This window comes from Thermobia domestica, chromosome 10 (genome assembly GCF_964235325.1).
Source record: "Thermobia domestica chromosome 10, izTheDome1.hap1.1, whole genome shotgun sequence".
NCBI classification, from domain to species: domain Eukaryota; kingdom Metazoa; phylum Arthropoda; class Insecta; order Zygentoma; family Lepismatidae; genus Thermobia; species Thermobia domestica.
The window spans coordinates 18,743,934-18,768,355 of NC_137463.1; the positions used below are offsets into that span (position 1 = coordinate 18,743,934).

The 24,422-nt window shown below is 35.0% G+C and overlaps 2 protein-coding genes across 11 annotated transcripts in view; one reads left to right on the plus strand and one right to left on the minus strand.

Annotated features, from left to right (window-relative positions):
* LOC145662335 (uncharacterized) overlaps positions 1 to 12,942 on the minus strand; it is a 36,543-nt gene extending 23,601 nt beyond the window's left edge. Inside the window, exon 1 of the mRNA XM_081727827.1 lies at positions 12,548 to 12,942. Coding sequence (XP_081583953.1) covers positions 12,548 to 12,697 — 150 coding nt within the window. The 5' untranslated portion in view covers positions 12,698 to 12,942. The remainder of the gene's footprint in view (positions 1 to 12,547) is intronic.
* The window catches only part of hiw (MYC binding protein highwire), a 638,413-nt gene that overhangs the window by 427,706 nt on the left and 186,285 nt on the right, over positions 1 to 24,422 (plus strand). The gene's annotated exons all lie outside the window — the stretch shown is intronic.

Here is a 24,422-nt window from a genome sequence, read left to right on the forward strand (position 1 = left end):
ACCGTTGAACTTCTCTCAAAGCCGATTCTGATTAAAAATTTTGACCTTATCAATTATTACTTCAGATTTCTTGAAGAAAAACTTTAATCAGAATTGGTGATTTAGCAAGACGAACAATTCAATATTGTCGAGATTTCATTTCTGTTTATGGGCCTCAGTGGTAAGTACCCACAGAGTGCACATCGTATACCCTTACTAAATTAAGACTGAACTCCATGCTGTTGCCGTTACAGCTCACGAACTGCTGGGCTGCCATCCGGAATCGAATCTGGGACCATGCTTACCAAAAGAAACAGTCGCTAATCATTCGGGTACACATGAGCATTTGTCGAAATATATTGGTTATGTAAAGCAAGTATTGAAAATATCTAAATTAATATTCTAATTTGGTCATATAGGTAATTATGATGTAATAACAGTGTATCAAAAAGTCGTCAAATGATTTTGTTATTCAGAATCTTACGTTAGTAATGCTAAAAACAACCAATCTTATATATATATATATATATATATATATATATATATATATATATATATATATATATATACCGTATATATAAACAAGAAATATACAGCAGTGCATACAGTATCAGTATCTAGTAGTTACTTTCCGGAAACGAAACGTAAGCAACTGCCTCTACAAATGATAAATGTCAACAGAATTTGCAAATGCTTTATCCTTCTTTCTGCTACTACCGTAAAAAGAGTTTATTTCCCTCTACATTTCCGCTTCTTGGTTTCGTCCGTTAACATCAACACGAGATTGTGTATCATAAATTCTCTTAATGAAACAGGTATAGATACGGTTTGTAACAGTAGGATCGCCCACGAATCTTTCTTCTACTTCGTGATTTGCAAAGCTAGGCCATTATTTTGTTTCTTTAGGCATTTGTAATACCGTATGCAAAAAGGAGCTTCCGTGTAATTCTCGTATAAACATTGCTCTACTGTGTGGGCAATACAGGATGCGTCACTTCAAGTTTCTATAACGGGCGCTGCTACAAGAGCCCCCACAGTCATGTGGCTTCAGTAAAATGTCGGAGAGTATATTTTCTTTTGGTCTGGTTTCTAAATACATCGTCGAACTCTTCCGGCTGGGTGTTTGTAACAAAAAAAGAAGTAACCTACTTTTTCAATTGTCTCATTACAACCACTTAGCATTTGGCAATTTCCTCACAAACACCGATGGCCAAGTCGAGAGAAATATCTCGTCTGGTAAACGATTTGAGTAAAATATTAAAACAGGTTCGTTAATTAATGGTAAAGTAGAAAGGATTATTCGCAGAAGAATGCTAAAATAGAAATCTACACAATCGTAGTTCAAGAGATCCTAAATTGTAGTCAAGAAGGGATAAAGTGATTTATAAGCTGGAGATTTCACATATAAGTATAACCATGAATTATGAACTAAATTCACAATTAGCCTTCTCCTTGCGAGCTAATAAAAATTACTCCCCACACTCCCGTTTGTCCCAGCATTTTCAGTTTCTGGAAAGTTGTCTACAAATTAATAGATGAAAACAGCAAGCAAGACTTCCAATTCTGGATAAAGTTCAATAGTATTTTGCCATTATTTATTGTGAACTTTTAGTCTGCGGCTTGTGTCGGACACTGGCCTTATCGTTACAGGTGGCAAATACCCTCGCTGCTGACTTTCCCATTAAACTTTACTGAATCAATCAATTTTGAATTTTCGATTCTGTGAGTAGCAAGATTTTTATTTATGAAGTTGTAGAGATCTCCTGCCCTACGTGAAAAATTGAACAATGAATGTGACTACCTGATGTAAGGGAATCTCGGTTATATTTAGTGGGAAGGGATACACTGGCGCACTAAGCTGACTGCTTTGGTGTTACAGTCCAAGCCAGTAGAACACGTTCAGTTGGGTGATGTGTGGTCAGAGCACCGACTCACAAAGGTATATGTGGTAACTTAAGACACACGAATGGAAATGAAATGAAATCTTTCAGTTCCACGATTATACTCTTTAAGCTAAGGGCGACTATGATTAAAGCAAGTGAACGATAATGGAAGAACTGGTGGAATGAGAATGCGGGAGGAAACGGGAGTACCCCGAGAAAACCCACGGATACGATGCTGTCCACCACAAAATTACTTGGCCGGGGATCGAACTAGGGACTCCACGCACAGAAGTAAGCTCCCATCCACTGAACCACCGTGCTCCCCCCCCCCCATAAGATACACGAGAGCACCAGACTGGGTCACTAAATTAAACTTTTATTTTCTGGAGATATATTACAAATTGACTCCGAGGAATTAAATAATTTGATTGATTGATTATTTGGAATTTAACGTTCCTTTCCAGCTTCGGGTAAGGCAGGATCTGTTAATTAAAGTGGAATCCGAATCAGTACTTGTGTTCGGCATCTGAACCAAGTATCGGGAATCGAATCCGGAACCACGCTTATATCTTAGCTACGAAGAAGCATATGAATGAAATATTGTATGAACTCCGATCTTTCAAAAAAGATTAATGTAAGGTACAGGAATGGAGTAATTATAAACTCATATTATTTAAAAAAGATTTTTTAGTTAATAATAATAATAATAATAATAATAATAATAATAATAGTAGTAGTAGTAGTAGTAGTTGAGAATACTAATAGTGGAACTGTAGTTATTGGGTAGTGATTTGGCAACGTTGCCCAACCTGTTCCGTGCGACCGACAGAAACGAACTTCCTTCAGGCGGGTCCAGCCAGAGCCTTCCACGGCTTCCACTCACTCCTTTTGGCCCCAATTACCATGCATCTCCTCTTCTGCCGCCAGCCGGATACATTGGCAGTGTCGCCAACTTCTCGCCACACGAGTAAAAACAATAACATTCAAGACAAACATTGTTTACTTTTTTTTCCAACCAACCTGGAAACACTTCTGTTTGGGAGCGAAACCAGTTTTCGTTATCAATCACAATTTATAAAAATTGGAACTAATTGTGAAAGTTAACTGTTTTTACTCGTGCTGTTTTGTGGATATTTCCTCAGTTGCAAAATAAGCCGTTTTCTACTAGTTTTTTCAGCTGTCTTACTGGGTGAACTTCACTCCGTTTCAAAGCGAGTTGTATTGACCTCAATTAAGTGATCAGATTTACTATATTGCCAATTAAATAAATATATTAGAGAAAAGTGAGCATGTATATATATGCTTAAAAAATAAAGTGGAATGTGTATTTTCGGATACAAAATAATATGGTTCAATTTCTTGTTTTGAACGTTTGTCTAATTGCATGATTCTCGATAAACTAATGTAAGCCCGATCAATTTTTATAAGATAGTTTGTTTGATGTTGTCGAAGCTTTCAGTGGGAGGAGGAGGGGAGAAGTTTTATTACATCATTCCTTTTGACTGACGAATCTTGATTATTATTATTATGCATATAATATTGGGAATAGGCCTTGGTCACCCGGCACAATTCAAAGATTCGGTTCTCCCTCTAATTATGGGCTGAATATATATATATATATATATATATATATATATATATATATATATTATAATGGAATTTCATATTGGAAAGACGTTGGGCAGACCCTATCCAGGTTCCTATACTATATACCTCATATGTTTGGTATTTTTCAAAGTTCAATGCCTATCCAAAATTCTGAAAGGGGGAGAGGAAGAAATGGTGACATTTGGTGTGAATTTTCTCAGCTTTCATTTTGGTCTCGTTATTTGCATCCTTCTTAATAATAATAATAATAAATGCCACAAATTCTTCTGGTCAGATTCTTCTGATAAAATAATGAACTCTATATACTTGAAATCATTGAAAGTAAGTGAAAGTGAAAGGAAATTTTTGAGTTTTGCGTCCCACAGTTATACCGGCTAGGCTAAAGGAGACGGTGAAGATGAGAGATGAATGAAATGGTGGAATGAAGAAAGTGGGAAGAAACGGGAGTACCCCCCCCCCCAAAAAAACACGGACACGATGTTGTCCATCAGAAATTTACTTGGCCGGGTATCGAACCAGGGACCCCACGTACTAGAGGTAAGCGCTCTATCACTGAGCCACTGTGCCCCCCAATCAAACATTATTAAGGCTGATATCAAGCGTAGTAGTGTAAATTAACAACGGGATTACTGAATATTGTCAGTCGTCGTAATTTTAATATTTTTTTAAAAAACTTTTGAAACAAACAGTTTACGTGTGGAATACAAAAGGTTGCCTACTTATTGTTAGTTGAACGTGTAAGGAAACATCTTGAACTGTTAGCTTGCAACAATGATAGTAGCATAATCTTTTCAGACTTCACGTAAGAAAGAAGCTTTGAACAGACAGAGAAAAGATAAAATCCCTAAGTAAATGTCTGTGAGGCGGGAGACGAGATCTGCATCCAAAGAGCAGGCTGCATTTTTTCCTTTTATTTCCTTTATCGTCATATTTTGTGAACAGATAGGTCTACCACTGTTTTATGTACTTTGGTGTTCTTCCTAGAGACAGAAACCAGATACTTTTCTTCCTTCGCTCTTTGCGTTATGTTCTATGTAGAAGGATACAATAGGAGGGAAAATAATATTGAGGTAGGGTGAGTGAGACTTCAAATATAAAGAGGGTCGTTTGTTTTACGTAATAACCCAGCAATGAGTAACATGTGCTGCAAAATTAGGGTTCTCAGACTTCCGAGTTAACCAAGACAGTTCCGGATTTACATCATTTGCCCCTCAGAAATTATTCGGGATTCCAAATGTCCCATTTTCGATCCAAAATATAAGTTAGTATCATTCGTGCGACACAGGAGTAGAGTATAACCTCGAACAGAAATTTGCTCAGCACCAAACAAAATTAATTAATACAATTAACGAAACTTTACAGAATAAAAATTGCAGTGTTCTTGCTCGTTGTTCTTTCTTTTTTTATTTTGAAAATGGGTTATAAAAATATGTAAAAAAAAAAAAAATCTCTAAAAGGGTTAGTAGACCGATGAACTGAGTATTTTGGTCTGTCGATGACCAAAAGTGTCATAAATAAGCAAAGGGCGAATAAATAATTTTATTTCCGTTGATTGTGTTGTTATAACTGTTAACATGTGAGATTACTGAAGCGTTTGGCACGAAACAGCATAATAAAGGTGAATGCCGTAATTATGCAATAAAACTATCTACATTTAACTTTATGATTATTCATTCATAAAATACAAATATTAAGTAGTGCTTCGGGAACCAAGCACAAAACAGAAGTTATCGAAAAGAGATTTAACGGGTCTTTTTTTTCGTCTCGTTGTCAAGGCCTTGTAATAATAATACATTTCAGACTGTTTTGACAATGCCACGGCATATTTGGCCCAACATTAAAGTGCAACAAAAGGGAAGGATGGTATATATTATCAACATTATGAGTAATCGTAAGCGTAAGATATTTTCAGTGTGATCATTAAAAAAATAAACGTGTATCCAATGTAACATTCAAAAGCGTTTATATATCGAACAGTGGCGTAGGTAGGATTGTTCGTAGGAGGGACCAATGAGAGGGCTACTAAAATCCATCAATATATAATATTAAGCGGCCTTGACTCAGTTGGTACATCGTTGATTTAGCATTAGAGAGGTCCTGAATTCGATACCCAGCCATCATCACTTAAGGTTTTTGCAGGATTTTCAGACAAAGTCACTGAGTTTCATTATGTACGTATAGGGTAACTGTCCCAATAATTGACAGTGTACCAGTGATTGACACTGTCGTCTTTTTTCCGACGCAACAAGGCTGCGGGACTAGGTACAAGCAAATGCTGACACCTTTTCTTCCTTTGCAGTGTTGTTAATCCCACACCACTGTTAATATTTGCCTCTAAGTAGTAGTTCTCCAAAGAAAACAGAAAATCGATGGACAGTGCAAAATAGTACTATAATAGCTATATTAGCGAAAGAAATAAACATGTTTATCCAGGTGGAAACTTATAAATCAGCTCGATAAGTTGGTAGAAAATTATATGGTTCACTAGAATAAGATATTAGGAGATGTCAATTACTGGGTCACAAGATGTCAATTACTGGTGAATCTCACAAATCTTGGTGTCAATTACTGGTACAATGATAAACTTTTCGTATACATATTGTAAAAAATAATAATTATTAGTCTATTATTTTTATGATGGTCTATATAGATGAAGGAAGGATGCCTTCGTACCTCTACGAGAGATCAGTAAGCCAGGCTCATTTAAAGGGTGAAGAAACTTGCAATTTGTCAAACACTTTTCTTATACTGTCAATTATTGGGACAGTTACCCTAATCGTTCTTTTTTCTTTCTTGAAATGTGAAATCTGAAACTTGAATATTTCAGATGATGTACATATTTATATAGTTATATATGGAAGCAGCTTTTCTTTGTATCTAGTCCAGACTCTCACATCCGTATTTGCCACATTTATAAATGAACTTTAAATTATAAAAAAATAACATACTTTAAATAAATACTATATCATTTTTAGACGAAAATTTTAACAACTCGATTATGTTTTAAATATGACATTGTTAAATGCGCTTTCATCTCCTTTTTATTTCCTGAATCGAAAGTAAACCAGTCATCAAAGAAAGGGAAATTCTCTTCTTTTACTTGAGAGATGAACGTGAGAAGAGATCAGTCAACCTGAAAGCCTGGAAATGGACGTTCGTCTATAGAGTGGGTAGTTGACTTTACTGTGACGAATGGCTGCCTGTCTCTGGCACCTCTTCTTGGACATCTTCCCATTTTACAAAGCGACAGAGAAACCCCAAATGTTTGTGGAACACGAGTGTTCAGGGTAGGATTAACAACGCCAAAGTACAGTCTAAGGCAAAACCACCTAAACTTCGTTTTGAAAGTAGTTGTGTTCGAGCCTGGCCAGGGCATTGTATGATATCTTTTTATCTCCAGCTTCTATTGCATGTCCACATTTTTTAAAGTCTAACGTCCCACAATTGTGCTCCAAAGTGATGATAATGAGCGAAATGATGGAATGAGGAAGGTGAGAGGAAACGGAAGAACTCCGAGAAAATCCACTCACAAAGTATTTCTTCACCACAAAACCCACTTTATTGTAGCTAGGATCGAACCAGGAACCTCACAGCAAAGTTGAGCGCTCAATCACTGAGCCATCGCGGCTTCACTAGCTTAACAGTTCTGGTACTTATAAAAGTATGTAAAGCACCTTGAATTTCGTATTTTCATTGTGTTAACCAATGATTTCAGGTGAAGTAATTTATGTAGTTGCATATAAAGCCTAACGATCGGATGTTTTCATGAAATGTTCTAGTGTAAATCAAACAATCCATTTAATGGAGGCCTCAAGCGTAAACACGCAGATACTGTAAGGTAGTGATGGTCTATTACTCGTCCTAAAACCGGATTGCGTGTAAAGTGTAATTTCAATTGAACTTAAACTGTCGCCAAAATTTTTAGCTTTGCAATTAAGATAAATTTGACATGATTCCCATGATTTCACCCTTATCTATATTACGTGAACTTATCATCTGCTCTCTTCCTTTTCTCTTAAAGAGGAAATCTATTTGAAGTTTATAAAGCTGAATGACATCCCCCAAGCCATTTCCCATTCCACTGTACAGCATATACATGGATGAGCCATTACAATTTGAAAAGCTACCCGATGAAGTGCGGCCATCCAATGTAAAACAAATGCGACAGCTGGTGCGTAATGTATAGTTTAGTTCATTTAAATGGCTTTTGAATAATTTCCCACAGAACTCGAACCGTGCTGGAGATGAAGGACGAAACTCTTGGTTATGGATGTCCGAGGTGGCAACTTCCTGTCGACTTTTATACACGGAATTGCTGCTTTTCGTGCAGAGTTACAGCTACAGCGTAACAGAATCCCTCCTTGTTTAGCAGCGATACAAAGGGAAATTATTCTCTGTCCAGGTGGTTCTCTTAAAACTACAAGGTTGCGCCGGCCGTAGTCTTCTTACTACAACAACTCTTGCTTTTGCTAGAAACCTAACGGAGAGGCCTCATGTGTGTAAAGAACATTTGATAGCCGGGAGCTCAATGTATTAGAATCTTAACTCCCACTTTCTCCTGCTCGTAAGCATGTTTGCAAACACTTATTACGAAAGTAAACGCAGTTTCCGTTGTAGATTAAACTAGTTCATGAGTGTATTCGGAATAACAATCAGAGAAATGTTTTGTATGTCAAGGACGTGTTAACAGAGATCTATGATCATGAGCGGCAGGGGAGGATCGAAGCTATAATGGTAGGGTTTACACGAACATTTCTAATGTTACCTTTTGATTAAAATAACGTGCATTCGTTCTCTTGTAGTGAGAAGAGACTCTCTCTCCAACTGAATGCCGGAAGAGCGGGGACGATGACGGGTCACATTATGACAATGATTCAGTCATTTGAATTATCTAATTGATTCATATAAACTCTTCCCCATTCCTTTTAGTGGAGTATTATACATTTTTTGTGGTTTAACATTATGGAAGCGAAGTCAAGACAAATTGTGTCATCTTGAAATTTACATACGTATATGTATGTAGTATTTGAATATCAATGTGCCATATCAGTATGAGACTATACATATAAGAACGTTAGTCTACAGTTTAACGTAATACTTAACCATTAATCTTAAGAGTGACTCCGTCGCTCCCCATGCCCCGCTGGTCTAGTGGCTAATGCTTATGCCTTTGGTGCAGGTTTGCAGGTTCGATTCCCGGTGAAAGACTACAGAAATTTAATTTGACAATCGTTCTCCTTTACCATAAAAGGCATAACTGTGGGAAATAATAATAATAATAATAATAATAATAATAATAATAATAATAATAATAATAATAATAATTTCATTTTTCCCTCTTTCCCACAACTTTAATAGGATTTTAATGAATAACTAAAATATAATAATATTTAAAAACTTAGAATTAAAACTATTTCAAAAAAAGAAAAACTGTGAAGACTTGTAATGGAGTTCAAACCAGATTCTCCCTCCGCAATGTAAAAATGCTAACGCTGTGGAGAACTTACACATCTGAAAATCTTGTAGATGCCACACTTTAGGTGTATAAAATGTGGTGGGTGGATTATGATAAAGCCAAATGTGTTTTCCATGGAATACCAATATCTTGACACGTTTCAGAAATACGATGTGTGCTTGTTTGAGGAATTGTGATGAATATAAAGCTAAGTGCGGAAAACTCCTGATTGATATACAACCCACCATTTAGTGGCGTTTAGTGGGTTGTCTAATAGCTAGGTATAACACAAAGTGTCCAACCCGCAGCCCTGTAATAGAGTTTGCGGTTCGCGAAGCTCTAAGATTAATATATTTCCGAGAGTGTAAAAAAGGACGAAGCTTAACAGGTCTGTGTTTAATTAAAAGCTGTTCCATGCCATATAAAACGAAGTTATCATTCACTGCAATAGTATGACAATATGTACGAGTAGACCTACGTGTCTTTTATGTAAATGTTACGGTATCTTAAGAATAAAACAAGATGCGCTCACAAAATCGTTTAGTAATCTTAATGTGACGCGCTGACAGACAAAGATTGGATACCTCTAGTATAACTCTTGGAATGTATATGATCTCAATAAATATTAGAAATAATTTTAGTAGCTTTTGGGACTTTAATTTTATTTATGGAACTGTGTGATGTACGGACTAGTTTCGAATTTTGCCAGTACGAAAATTCTTCATGGTTGCCATCAGCAGCTTTCAGAATATTATCTTTCTCTTATATTCAATGTAAGAAATCAGAAAATTTAGAAAGTAAGTTCTCTGATATCTACAAAAGATTGTTGCATAAATCCATGACTTCCTTAGAGTTCAGAAATCTTTGGGTGCAGCATATGATGTCACGATTATCGGGCACTAACCGTTTCACTACGTGAGAGGATTTGAAAATAACTCTTAGAAAATTTACTAGCATTTATATATGCTACGCGGTATATTTTTCAGAGTTATATTGATTATTGTCTCTCAGCTACTAACAAAAAAACACTGAGAAAATGTATAGTTGAGATTCTTAGAGCAATGAGGAATCTTGATCATTACGTAATCATTTTAAAAAGAAATGAACTATCTGTTCATAAGACAAGATGATGATAAAAAGATGAAAATCTGTAGTACAGTGAAAAGTCTTAAAGAACATTCATCATCCATGCATTCAGTGCTATCATTTTCACAAACAGGTTGTCATGAAATGTTTTAATTAATTAGAGAAGTTTATTATAAACATTGGTTAATTTATTAAAATCAAAGAACTTAGGGTGCGCCAAAAAAAACTTTGCTTTCAAATTGCGATAAAACTTGTGAATGATAAAAGCGTAAACTTACTTCCAGTATTTTTTTTTTTTTTTTAAGGGAAGTTATGTGTAATTTTCATTCTTAACCACTATATCACGTGTGAAAAAAAGAAAAAAAATGAAAGAAAGGAAGAACAGAAAAATCAAAAATCTTTCAGTTTTGCGTCCCACGATCAAACTCGGTAAGCTGAAGAAGACGAATGGTTAATGAAAGTTAATCATGTGAGTGACTGGTTGAATGAGAATGTAGGGGAAAACGAGAGGACCCCCAAAAACTTATTGTATTAAAAACTGATTTGTATTTCCTTTTTCTTCCCCCATCCCACATGATGTAGAAAAAGTGCTTAAACGGCGCAACAACTTACGGAGGGCTTTGGCTGACTAGATGATATGTAACCCGTGCATTAGCTCCCGTTGTCTTTAATTTTGAATTTCTAGAAGAGTTCGCTCCTTCTTAATTTTATTATTTCCCCAATGCTGTTAAGACAATGACTGGGCCAACATCGAAAATTATGTGCTCCACCGGAAATTAACGCTCTAACTGTCTGGCTCGCGGAAACACCTAATTGTACAGGAGCTTTATCTTAAATACAACAAATGTATTATTCAGTTTTTATCATGAAAGATCTGTACGTTCATAACTATTGTTCTCGTTACTTTCCCAACCTTCATGTTCTAGCGTTCAAGGCTCCAGCTCGTGCTTACACTAAGCGCCATTATAATAACACATCTAAATGACCTTGCGTGAAACTTGCAATTGACATCCGAAAGAGGTCAGTCAGTTTTGACATTTTTCTTTTCAAATCTTTATAAATTTATTATTATTATTATTATTATTATTATTATTATTATTATTATTATTATTATTATTATTATTATTATTATTATTATTATTATTATACCACTAATATATTTAAATTCTAAGAGGCAAGCTCATAGCCAGTGGCGTTTTTACGATTTTATTTTAGGGGATTTTGCTAACTTTATCCCTGGAAATGTCAAAATTCTATAAGATATTTCATTTACTTAAAATAGAAATAAAATTTCGAGGGGTTAAGCCCGGAATACGCCACTGCTCATAGCTATATTACCTTCAATAATAATGGTTTTGGAACTTCCAGTGGTTAGCACACTCGCCTTTGAAATGTACCTGGGGATCGACTGGTCACGAGCCCCAGTGGTTATGGGTTTCAGGTTGCAGAAGGATTATAAATCAGAGCCGAATGATTGTCGAAGAATTGGAGAATAAAGGTAATGTGCAGAAACGAGATAACTCGTTGAACACACACAGACATAATGTTCCCTTCCATAAGCCCACATGGGCTAGGATTGAATTACGAGCGATTCGCATTAAAGGGCGTCTGCTGCTGAACACCATGCTATCCATTAAGTAATCTATTATTACCTCGCAGAGAATAGAGTGGAAATAAAAACGAAAAGTATATGACTTGCACTGTAGAGGCCGTTCCCCACCCAACTATCTCGCCTCAAGAGAGCTGGATTACTAGACCACGCCACCGGTTCCGGGGAAGCAAATAAATTAATTGGAATAAGTGGAAGCATAGATAATCTTATTTACAAAGTTTGTGTTTTGGAGTTCAACGTCCATTTACAGCACAAAGTTTATATGTGACAGGGACCTACAACTGAACCTCCCACTGGAAATCGAACCCAGTTCTCCAACATGAAATGCGAGAACGCTAATATTTAATACCGCTAACTTAATTTACTGTCAGAGGTAGTAAATGAGGATATTGTCTTTCGTGAAAAACTATTGTATTGTGCTTAAAAGTTCCAGCAGTATTTGTGACTATATATAAAGAGGCTGGGCAAAGGCTTGCCAAGAAACCCACTATTGTATAGTCTGTTGTTGTTGACTGTCAACACAACAGTCGGATTGCTTACAGCCATGCTTAAGCGTTTCATTGTCTTCTCGTCAAACAACTTAGTCCTCAGTCTATAATAAATCTCTAATTTGGTTACTTCGATGCGTTTCATGTTAGCGTTGTCTGTCGTCTAATGACCTCAGCTAAATTATCTTGCATAATGGAGATGAATCTCGTGGATGTCGCGGGCGGATGCTTAACTGTCGGAAATAATTACAGAAATTTTAATTTTGGTTAATATAATACTTAAAAGGTGTGTGTGTGTGTGTGTGTTTGAACGAGAAGCTGTTTGTTTACGAGCTTCATTTGAACAAAGAGAAGCAATAGGTGACCGTACTTGAAAGCAGATCCATTGTTGGTAGTATTATATGTTTATTTTGTATATTTGGATAGGGACACTTGCCTGTCCGGTTGCACAGGAACAATTAACCTTCATCCAGTAGCGAGACATCTTGGAACAGTTGCATCCATCCACAGTGCAGATGGGGGCTAGTTCCGGGGCGCCGAGCGTGACAGACACCATTATGAGAACAAGCCCAAGCGCTGGACCCATCCTTGCCGATTCACCATGGCTACCAGTCCCAGCTGGCCCACGCCATGGTCACTACACTGGCCACACACCGTCAGCTTTGGAACAGGAGCATAGAGATCCGCTCCACCAATTCATTGCTTCAATCACTCTCACACACAACCCTCACTCAACGACTTCAGAACAACCACTAGTTTCTTTCGCTCAGCTTCCCCCTGACACCACTAGCACGATCAACGGCGTACGACAACACTGACGAAAGATTCGTTTTGGGAGGAACTCTGCCTGTCTGCGTTGAAGCGAATTGCTTGCTGCTGATTCCACGAGATGGCAGCACCAGTGCGTGCCTGATGTTAGTGCAAACATCTGTTTACTAAAGAAGGTTTGACAGCTGGTTGGTATAATAACATACCAAAGGATATTTTGTATTTTATTTCCAATAAATCATAGTGACTTTAACTGTCATATTGGTTGGACTTCGTGCCTCAGCTTTCATAAGATAGACAATTGAACTGGGTGTTTTCGCTCAGTATAATGACTTAAATTACGATGGCAAGCAATAAACTCGTAATCAGTTTGTACCAGTAGTTATTTTGCATGCATAATATTTATTTACTCCGGTATGTACACACTTGAAATTCCCATGATTGTTAGTAAATGACTAAATATTGAATCAACAGGAAAACAAACCTAAGACTATATACTCCGAATTCGAGCATTTTTTCTAAATGTTTGGTTACGTGGAAAATATGCAGGACTTTATATTAAAATTCGAACAAAATTCGATAGCAAAAAAGGTAGACTAGATCAACTAACTTTTTAAAAAGTTTTGAGAAAATACAAGGGAAGGGAGAACTAGGATCAATATTAACAGACGAAAATCATATTCACGAAGAAATTAAATGTCGACTAAAAGCAGGGAATTCGTGTTACTATTCGGTTCAAAATCTCTTGTCGTCGCGAATTCTGTCGAGGAATTTGAAGCTTAAAATATATAAAACGATAATCATGCCTGTTGTTCTGTATGGTTGCGAAACATGGTCGCTTACTCTGAGGGAAGAACATAGACTGAAAGTATTTGAAAACAGGATCCTGAGAAGAATATTCGGACCCAAGAAGAACGAGAATGGGGAATGGCGGAAGCTTCATAACGAGGAACTACATAGTTTATACGGTTTACCCAACATTGTTAGGGTCGTCAAGTCTAGGAGGCTTAGGTGGGCAGGTCATGTAGCTAGAATGGAAGAAAGTAGAAACGCTTTCAAAGTCTTGACTGGTAGACCCATAGGAAAACGACCGTTAGGAAGACCTAGGCGCAGATGGAAGGATAACATTAAGATGGATCTCGCAGAGATAGGAATACAAAGTAAAAACTGGATCCAGTTAGCTAAGGATAGAAGTCAGTGGAGAGCTTTTGTGAACGCGGCACTGAACCTCCGGGTTCCATAGGCCATAGAGTTAGTTAGTTAGTTTACAAGGGAGAACTAGACAAACAGTAGTAATTCGAAACAAAGTACAATATAATTGGTTCATGAATATGGGATAAAGGTATAAAAACTTCGTTCAGAACTACAACAGTTTGTAAAATGCGATTTTGTTAAAAAAAAATTTTAAAAACTTTAAATGTTTAAAGTGGTCTAGTCTGTCTTTTTCCTATCAAATTATTAAAATTTAACAGCAATGGATCCTAGTTTATCTTTATACTTTAAAAAAAAAAAAAAGTGCTATCACGTCATTTTTCTAGCGTGAACCAGAAAACTGAAAAATTCAAAACACAATGAAAGGGTCTAAACGAACTTCATCAAATACGATTTAGGGTCTACGACTGCTCTTAATATACTGCGTTAACACTTTAATTTGAGTCCTGTTAAAAAATCGAAGCCAGGACTCTACGTGCAGGACCGCCCGTAACTTTCATGGGTTCCACTGTTACCAATACCGTTTTTATAAAAATAGTCAAGTAATAATTCAAAAGTTGTTAAATTCTTGTAATATCAATGGACTAAACTTCATTATTGTTACCAAAAGGTGTTTAGAAAGTAGCTAAATCCATTTTTAATTTCGTAAATAATAATAATAATAATAATAATAATAATAATAATAATAATAATAATAATAATAATAATAATAATAATAATAATTTATCATCTAGAAAAAATATTGTTTTGCTGCTGTAGTTAATTTCAAACTTTATGAAAATCACAATTGAATGAAGAAAGTTTATTATTTTAAAAAAGGTATTTTTGATCCCTTCCCATCAAGTTTGTCTTATGGGCGGCCCTACTACCTGAAAGGTATATGCTGTGTTACGTGGTACTTGAATGGATACTTCATGGATACTGTGCAGTGAATGAGTACTTTAATGTTCCGATTTTTGTGCTTTTTAGACTTCCAAACTGCCACGCATAAGCGTCGGAAGTCTTATAGAACTGCTGTGTCCATCTGTCTGTCGACAGGTATTAGAACAAAAACGGCGTGAGATATCAATAAGCGTCCCAAGAATAGGTTCCAACTTTTCCATTAACCTGTTATTCAAACTGGAAGTACTTGAAAGTAGCTATTTCGGTTTCAGCGTTTTTCGCCATAGAACAAAAACTGTGATAAATAACAATAGGAGGTGTTTTGCAGCAGATTCAGCGTCTCAAAGACACGTATCTTCACCATTCGAAACACTCGTCCAAAACCGGAAGAGGTTGAAATCTATTGCTATTTCTGGTTATCGTAGTTTTTCTTTTCTTTTCTTTTCTTTTCTTTTCTTTTCTTTTCTTTCTTTCTTTCTTTCTTTCTTTCTTTCTTTCTTTTTCTTTCTTTCTTTCTTTCTTTCTTTCTTTCTTTCTTTCTTTCTTTCTTTCTTTCTTTCTTTCTTTCTTTCTTTCTTTTCTTTTCTTTCTTCTTTTCTTTCTTTCTCTCTTTTTTCTTTCTTTTTTTGCTTGCAATCGATTCAGTGTCTCAGGGATAGATTTCATATCCCAGGCTAGCCCTTTATTCAAATCGGAAGTGATAGAAATCAATCATTTCCGAATTCAGTGTTTATTGCCATAGAAAAGAACTGTAATAGATAGCGACGGTTAAACATCGACTTGTAATCGGCTAAACATCTCAAGAGACCATCATCTTCACCCGCAACATTCTGCCAACACTAAAAGTGGTTAAAATTTACTAGTACTTTCGGTTTCAATACTGATTTCCGTAGAGCAAAAACAGTAAAAAAAATATCGAGAAGCAGTTTTAAAAAAAAAATCGATTCAGTGTCCCAAGAGTAGTTTTCACATCCTAAGTTAACCTTCTATTGAGATCAGAAGTGGTAGAAATCAACCATTTCTGGTTTTTAGTGCGTATCATCATATAACAAAAATGATAATAGAGAGCGACAAGTGATTTTTCGTAATCGGTTCGGGTCTAAAGAAGACATATCGTCACCAGCCGCAACGCTCTACCAAAACCGGAAGTGGTTGAAATTTAATAGTACTTCTGGTTGCAATACTTATTTTCATAGAGCAGAAACGGTAAGGGATATTTAAAAGAAAATGTTTTTGACATATTCAGCGCCCTAAGAATGAGTTTAGCATCGACTTTTATCTAAGAATAAGAACACTAAATGATATCGAGAAGGAGTTTCTTGCAGTGGATTTAGTATCCCAAGAATAGATTCAATCTCCTCCGTTAACCGTGAATTCAAACCGGAAGTGGTACAAGTAAACCATTTTTGGTTTCAGTATTCATTACTATACATCAGAAACTGTAATAGATAATAAAAAGTGTTTTCTTTTTTTGCAATCGGTTCTGCGTCTCAAGAAAATATACTATCATTACCTGTAACACTCCTCCAAAACAGGAAGTGATTGAAATTTTACTTGTACTTCCGGTTTCAATATTAATTTTCATAGAGCAGTAACGGTTAGACATACTGATAAGCAGTTTTTTCAACCAACTCAGCGTCTCAAGAATATTTCACAAATCTTCCGCGAACCCTCTATTCATATCGGAAGTCGTAGAAATAAACCGTTTCCGGTTTTAACGTAGATCGCCATAGAACAAAAACGATAATAGATATCGACAAGCTAATTTCAGCAATCGATTCAACATCTCAAGAGAAAACTACCATCACCATTCAGAACAATCTACCAAAACCAGAAGTGGTTGGAATGTACTAGTACTTCCGGTTTCGATACTTATATTTCCATACTTAAAAATGAGTCCCCAAAAATGAGTTTTGTCTCTACATTTATCTATCTGTTGAAACCGGAAGTGGTTGAAACCTACGTTTATTCGATTACAACAGTAACACTGATCTTTGAAGCATAAAACAAGAGTGGTTAGCGGCAAGCAGATGTTTAAAATAGATTCAGTACCAAAAATATGTTTTATTTGTGATTTTATTATTTTATTGCAACGAGAAGTGATATACATCTGTTACCACTTCCGGTTTTAACCCACAGAGTAAGAACAGTAAGATATAGCGATGATGGTTTTTCGGTATGAATTCAACGTCCGTGGAACATAATCTGTCTTTGGTCCTATTACTCCACTGCGATCATTTGAATGTACTACTTCAAGTTTGAGTATTGAGTTCACATAGCTTGGAAGTCTACCATAGCTTCACACTGTGAAATGAAACTTGACTTTTTTTTTTCTTGTTGAGATTTGTTTAAAGGTAGAGGGCACAGTGGTTCAGTGGTAGAGCGCGCACCTGTGGTGCGTGGAGTTCCTGGTTTGATCCCCGGCCAGGTAAGTTTATGGTGGACAACGTTGTGTCCGTGGGTTTTCTCGGGGTCCCGCTTTCTCCCATATGTTCATTCCACCAATTCTTCCATTATCATTCATTTGCATTAATCATCTGTTCCCCTTAGCCTAAAGGGTATAAACGTGAGACGTTAAACTTAAAGATTTCATTTCGTTTCGTTTTACAGCCTAGTTTTCTTGCTTTCTGAAAAGAAATTGATATTGTATATCAATTTAATATAGCTTAAAGTAAATTTGATTAATAAATACTAGTTATTTCCTCCAAGCTTTGGTTTCGTCTGCAAATTGCCTGAACGCTAGCGACATCTGTGGGCATCAGGTAGAAGGCAGTGCAATTAGCGACAGCTATTAGTCTTACTGTGAACTATTGGAAAATTAACGTATCTGACAGAATGAAGGATCTTCCGTTTATAATAAGGATTTACAATATCTAAATAGTTTTGCCTAGATGTCTATGCAACCCGCAACTCTTAAATGTTTTGACGTTTGTTATTCGTGTTACTCGCAGCCTGATGTGTTTTTGTATTATAAATAGGATTAAAATTACTAATTGTTGCGCCCGAGCCTTCAACAGTCTTACTTATAATCGATCTAACTCGTTACTTGTCCTAATGATAAACAGTAAAACACGTTCATTTTCAGTATCGTCATCAAGGGCGCACTCACGGGTAGGATTCAGCGTGTCCGGGTACTCAACAGACATTTGACCACTTTCTTAATAAAATATACTTGCTTTACTAGAGAAATGATTGATGTAGCTAAAGGATTTATTCCCGTTCTGCCTAAAGGTCTTCCAGCACTTCGTAGAAAATATTTTCAATGGTCTTATCTTTAGGCAGAACGAAAATTCCCATTCTGGTTAATCTTTGGAGACAGGGAATTTTATGCGGGATTTTTTAAAAAGGGAAATGCAGCACCGAAATGCTTGACTCCTAGCGTGTTTTTATGTAGATTGGAACTCATGTAGGTATATAATTGCTGTAGTAAGGGGGGCAAAATCTAAGAGGTCAAAATGCGAAGAAAATTCTGACGAGGCGAACAAAATCCAAGAGACAGAATCATAGGAGAATATATATGATGTACCAGGGCACATCCTATATGATTTTTTTTCTTTAATTGTGATATATTCTAAAATATTATCTGTATTTTTTTTTTCAATTTGCTGAATATTTTTCTCTTTCTTTTAAAGTACTGAAAAACCAATAAAACATAAAAATGTTATAACAAAAGGGTAGACTTTCTTTACTTTCATACACATCCATACGAAAAGTTCTGGGTACTCCTATTTATTATACACTTAATATATTTGAAATACATTCAGCATATTACTGTAAGATCATTCATTTTAATTACGAAAAGTAACTGTGATATTATTTGATTTATAAAATGTTCATCCTTATTAGCATTTAGCAGTCTTTTATTTTTAGTGTTGTATAAATATTTATTTTAATTCTGAAATGCTGATCAAGATTTTTTAAGAAAAGATCAAAACGTGAAATATATATACTTACTATAGCAGTCTTACGTGTTTTATTGGGTTTTTCAGTATTTAAAAAGGTATTTCAATAAATGACGAATACAGATAATATTTTAAAGGCATGGCAGTTAAAGAAAAATTCGGTTTTGTCCCCTTGGATTTTGTCCTTCATTCGCGATTATCTGTTTAGTAATTCTAATGGAGTCTGTAAGAAGAATAACTATATCTTCAAGTTTCATCATAAATTTTAGATGATTTACTTCTAGAATTCTACTTGTTCTTCTTGGAAAAATGACTAGGATACAGTTCTGTTATTAGCAGTGTTATTCTACTTTAGTAAACATGAATGTGATTATTTTTTTTAAATACCTGCAGGGAAATGGAAAATTGATTAACTCAGTTTAACATTGTAACTGAAATATATATAAAACAAACTTAATTCGGTCTAATATCTAGTCATTTTATATCAAAATTTTATTCAGTTTTCCATTGTTTCATCCCGAACATGCTAAGGCTCACACAGTATGTAAAAAGTCCCACACTTCACATCCTCAAGACATGTTTGGCCATATATTAAGTAAATAATACAAGAGGATGCATAAGGCGGACCTTAAGAAAGAGTCTTAGTCTTCTACATTACAAGTCCTTTTTTGGGCATCACCTTATCAGCTGATTTATCTTCCATACATTATTCTATATGCAATATCATATATACTTCTATTCTCATATTTATATTATCAATGTAAATAGCAGTAATGCAAAGTATCAATATCATATTGACATACTTGTGTGTTTTTTGTAGAGTTTCAGCCAAATCAAAAGATCAGATAATCGGGGATAAGGCTCGTTTCATGCATCCTCTTGCATTGTTTGTTTAATGTATGACCAAACATGTCTTGAAGATGTAAACTGCGGCACCTTTTTCGACTAGGAGCATTAGCATGGAGATGAAGTACTGGATAACTGATAAAATTTTGTTGTGAAATGACTTGATATTAGACCGAATTAAGTTTGTTTTATTTTTGTTTGAGTTACAATATCAAATGGCTTTCTTGCAACTGAGTCAATTTTTCATTTCTCTGCAGGCATTTTTTAAAAAACACACACACATTCGTCTTTACTAAAATAGATGTGAATAACGCTGCTAATAACAGAACTATATCCTAGTTAGTTTTCCGAGAATAAGTAGAATAACATCCAAAATTTATGATAAAACTTGAAAAAATAGTTATTTTTCTTCCAGAATCTGTTCCAGTTACTAAATGAAAATTCTCTAAAAGAAATCCCTCCTGCACAGAATTCCCTGCCTCCAAAGATTAGGCAGAACGGGAATCAGGCTGAACGGGAATTCCCGTTCTGTCTAAAGATAAGATGATTGAAAATATTTTCTACAAAGTGTTGGAGGGCGTTTAGGCAGAACAGGAAGACACCAGCTGAAGATTTGATCTTACACTTCATTTGTACTATTTCCTTTCTTATAAAAGCAGTTTAGTTTTATCTTTTTTTTTTTCTGAGAATATAGGTGACAGTAGTGGAAAATTAATTATTGTATTTTGCAAGTGTAGAATAACAACAGTTCAGTACTACATAGACTTGGTGTCTTATAATATTGGACCTTCCAGAACATTGAACTCCCGCCGACAACAATTTCTGGGTGCGCGCCTGATCATCATTACCCATTTTCAAATAATTAAATTGAAATTAGTTTAAGTTGCAACTAAATCATCACTAAATACGTATATTATTGTGCAAATTAATACAGAAATTTATATATGGCTATTCAGACCTTGTGCTATTTTAAGATTATTAAATTGAATCAATGCAGTGTTAAAGTTGGAATTAGATTGTCACAACAGTTTCAAATCTGCAATTTTCGTGCACACTAGGGACATCTATTGGGATCAGGCAGGCATTTAGCACAAGTACTGACATCTATTAGTTTGGCTGTGTACTATGCTACTAGGAATTAGCTGCTTACAAGTAGTAATTGACGTACTTCTACACAGCAGAGGACTTGCCGCCGCTGTGTATATTTTATTACGTGTCTCTGTGATCTTTTGCGCTGGCGCCATTACTGTCTGACCGTAGTGCGAGTTCCCTTTATACTTTTACCGCCTGCTTTATATATTTTATTACGTATGTGATTTTTTGCTGTAGCCATTATTGTTGGAATTAATTGCGACTTCCTTTTATACTTTTACAGCTTGTTTTGTATAGCTTATTACGTATGTGTGATTTTTCCGCTGGCGCCATTACTGTCTGACCGTAGTGCGAGTTCCCTTTATACTTTTACCGCTCGCTTTGTATATTTTATTACGTATGTGTGATTTTTCCGCTGGCGCCCTTACTGTTTGGTTTTGCTTTGACTTCCCTTTATACTTTTACCGCTTGCTTTTTATATTTTATTACGTATGTGTAACCTTTGCGCTGGCGCCATTACTGTTGCGAGTTTTGCACACCCGATTTGTATATTTGCTGCTTGGTAGCCGTGGACGCTAATGGTGTTTTCATTTATAGATACCGGCACACTTTGTATATATATTTATTATTGTGACTTAAGTAAGAAGAGAAAGTTTACGCACCTTTGATGACACGGCCGCTATTTTGTTGGCTATTTCCTGGTTGTTTGTTGTTGCAGTTGTATATAATTTATGTCCATATCGCAGTGTTGTCTGTAATGAGAATAATTACACTGATTTTTCCATAAATAGGTAAATTTTTCTTTTAGGGATGTTTTGTAGTGTTGCAGCGAAAACTAATTAGATTGTTGTTGACTTTAGTTTAGCGTTTCTTTTAGCAGTGAGGTTATATGAGACGTGGACATACTGATTAACGTGGAATCCGAACCACATGAGCTTCCGCCGGGAATAGAACCCGGGTTGACCACGCCAAAGTTGCGTACGTTAACCGATTAGCCAGGGAGGAGCTTTACAGTGATTAGACTACGTATAGTTACCTATAATATAATTTTTACGTAATGAGACCAAGCCCTAATTATGAATTATACTTTAATTTTTACTAGATTAATTATGAATTTACCTTGAACATTCTTTTATTTATATAATTGGAAATGATCAATATTAATTAACCTATAATACTTATTATATGTATATACTTACGTATGAAGAATTGAGCGTTGACGATTGTGGTTTTGATGGACGGATTTGTTTTTCCAATATGGCGGCGTTGCGTGATTGTTGAACAGAGGTTCCTCCATAGTAGGACTCTTAAATGCGAATGCGCGCGTTTTGCTTGCATTGTCGTATAGATTGATGGTAATTAAAATTGTGAAGAATTTGGCTGGGCGAAGTTGCATAGTTTAACATATTATTGCATTATGTGATTAATTTATATTATTTTTTGTTTTAGCATGTACTTAATTATTATAAAATTGAAATAATAATAATAGATAACGAGACATTTTGATAAAGAAAGCGGAACCCCACAGTACTACGATATGTGCAACTGTGCTACCATCTATTGGCAATAATTACAACTTTATTTAACAGCCACGTTATATGGGAGACTGATACAGAATGAAGGGGGAGACTTAAGGTGAATTACATGAGATTTAGATGTACAAGAAAGAGAAGAGAATAAAATAAATAGAGAAAGCTATTATTGTTTATTGAATTGAAGCACCATTTAAGCGTAATATATTAGTTTGTAATGAGGTTATTAAATTGGGTTTAACTGGATACGTATGCACTTTGTAGGGTTGTTTATTATTTATTTAGGATTTTTATTTAATAATATGGTTTGTAGAAGTATATTGAATTGCTATAAAATAGAACAAACTTATATTTTATTTGTATAGATGTATTTAAGATTATATTCGGGTGCAGTTTTAGTATTGGTTTGCGTTAACGTAGTGAATGTGCGGAACGGCACACGATGGATTTGGAATGGGTGGAGTATTACAATTTACACGTTGCTTGGGAATTGTTTAGTATTGGTTTGCATTGATGAATGTTGCACATATTGAGGAAATGCTGAAGATTGTATTTATGCTAATTGGCACTACGATTTCCATTTGAAAGAATTAGATAAATAATAGCTTGAAAATATTTAAAATGGATTACGGTATGAAGCATAATATTTAAGTATATTGTATTTGCTATGATTGAGAACCGGAAAATATATATGTAATTGCTACTATGGAATTAACAAGTACCAGAGATAATTATATTGTTTTTATTTACCATGTATTGAATTATAAGAATATATATTCCTTATAATATTTGATAACAGTTGGGAAGCTTTATATGGTGATTGATTTTTTACGTGTGGAACTGATTTAATTTGAAGCAACAGCAAATACATTTGACAGATAATTGACGTATTTGCAACTATTGAAATGGGTATAAAATGCTTTATGTATGTAAAAATATTTAATATTTTTGTTTGTAAAGTATGAGGCAATTTTAACTGCTAATGTATAACATTACAGATAGGGTTTTAAGCTATTTTAGAATGAGCTTAGGAGATAACAAAATTATTATGGAATGAGACTAGCATGATGCATAGGGAAGATGACATGTGGAATGTTTGGGAAAGTTTTATTATTTTAGGAAATAATATATTAATGAATACAACGGGTAATATTTTTAAGAGAAACCCATATTTTAGTATTGGTGTACTATTGAAAGCATGAATCAACAATTTTGAAGGCATAAGACATAGGCAAAGACTTGTATTTACTGGTGTTATTGTTTTACGTTTACCGGAGAGGATGTTGCTCCCATTATGTTAAAACAGTTTTGAATAGATTTGAATTATTGGAATATAGTATTTTTTATACTTAGGACTTATTTATAAATACAACTTACGAAATTAGAATATTATCGATTGAATTATTTACAATGTATATAATTATTTATATTTTAATGTTATTGACTAGTTATTTAAAATTTAGACGAATTGTACTTTTAGTGCTGGAATGGTATATTTATATTGGTATAGATTATGTACTAATACGGAACACATTGATTAGCATACAACTCTGCAGATTATATATTTGCGTAGACGAAATTATGAAAACTGTTGATTTTTAGTATTTAACGCACTTACACGAAAATAATTGTACAATTAGAAATTGTTGAAAGTTTTGAATGGGCAATTATGTATATGCGTGGTGTAGTACAAGTATTTGGAATATACGTATTGTATTGTGTTATCAACTATTGATACAAATAGGCTGAAGGATTTACGTAGTATTTGCGTTTGCGACAATATAAAATGTTATGAGAATGACATGATACCACGTGATTGTCAGACTTGCATTATATAGTAATTAGATTTATGTTTTATTAAGATATAGAGGTACATATTACGCATTAATATAGACACAGATTGATTTATTTTATTTTAGGCATGAAAGAGAAACTCCATATATTGGCGTTGACTGTGGAAAAACAGAGACGTGTGTACATTACAATTTTCCATTAGTATCTGAAAAGTTACACAGAATATAAACCTTCATCCAGCCTATGAGGTGGGTGCTCTTTGACTTGGCTATGGAGGCGATGC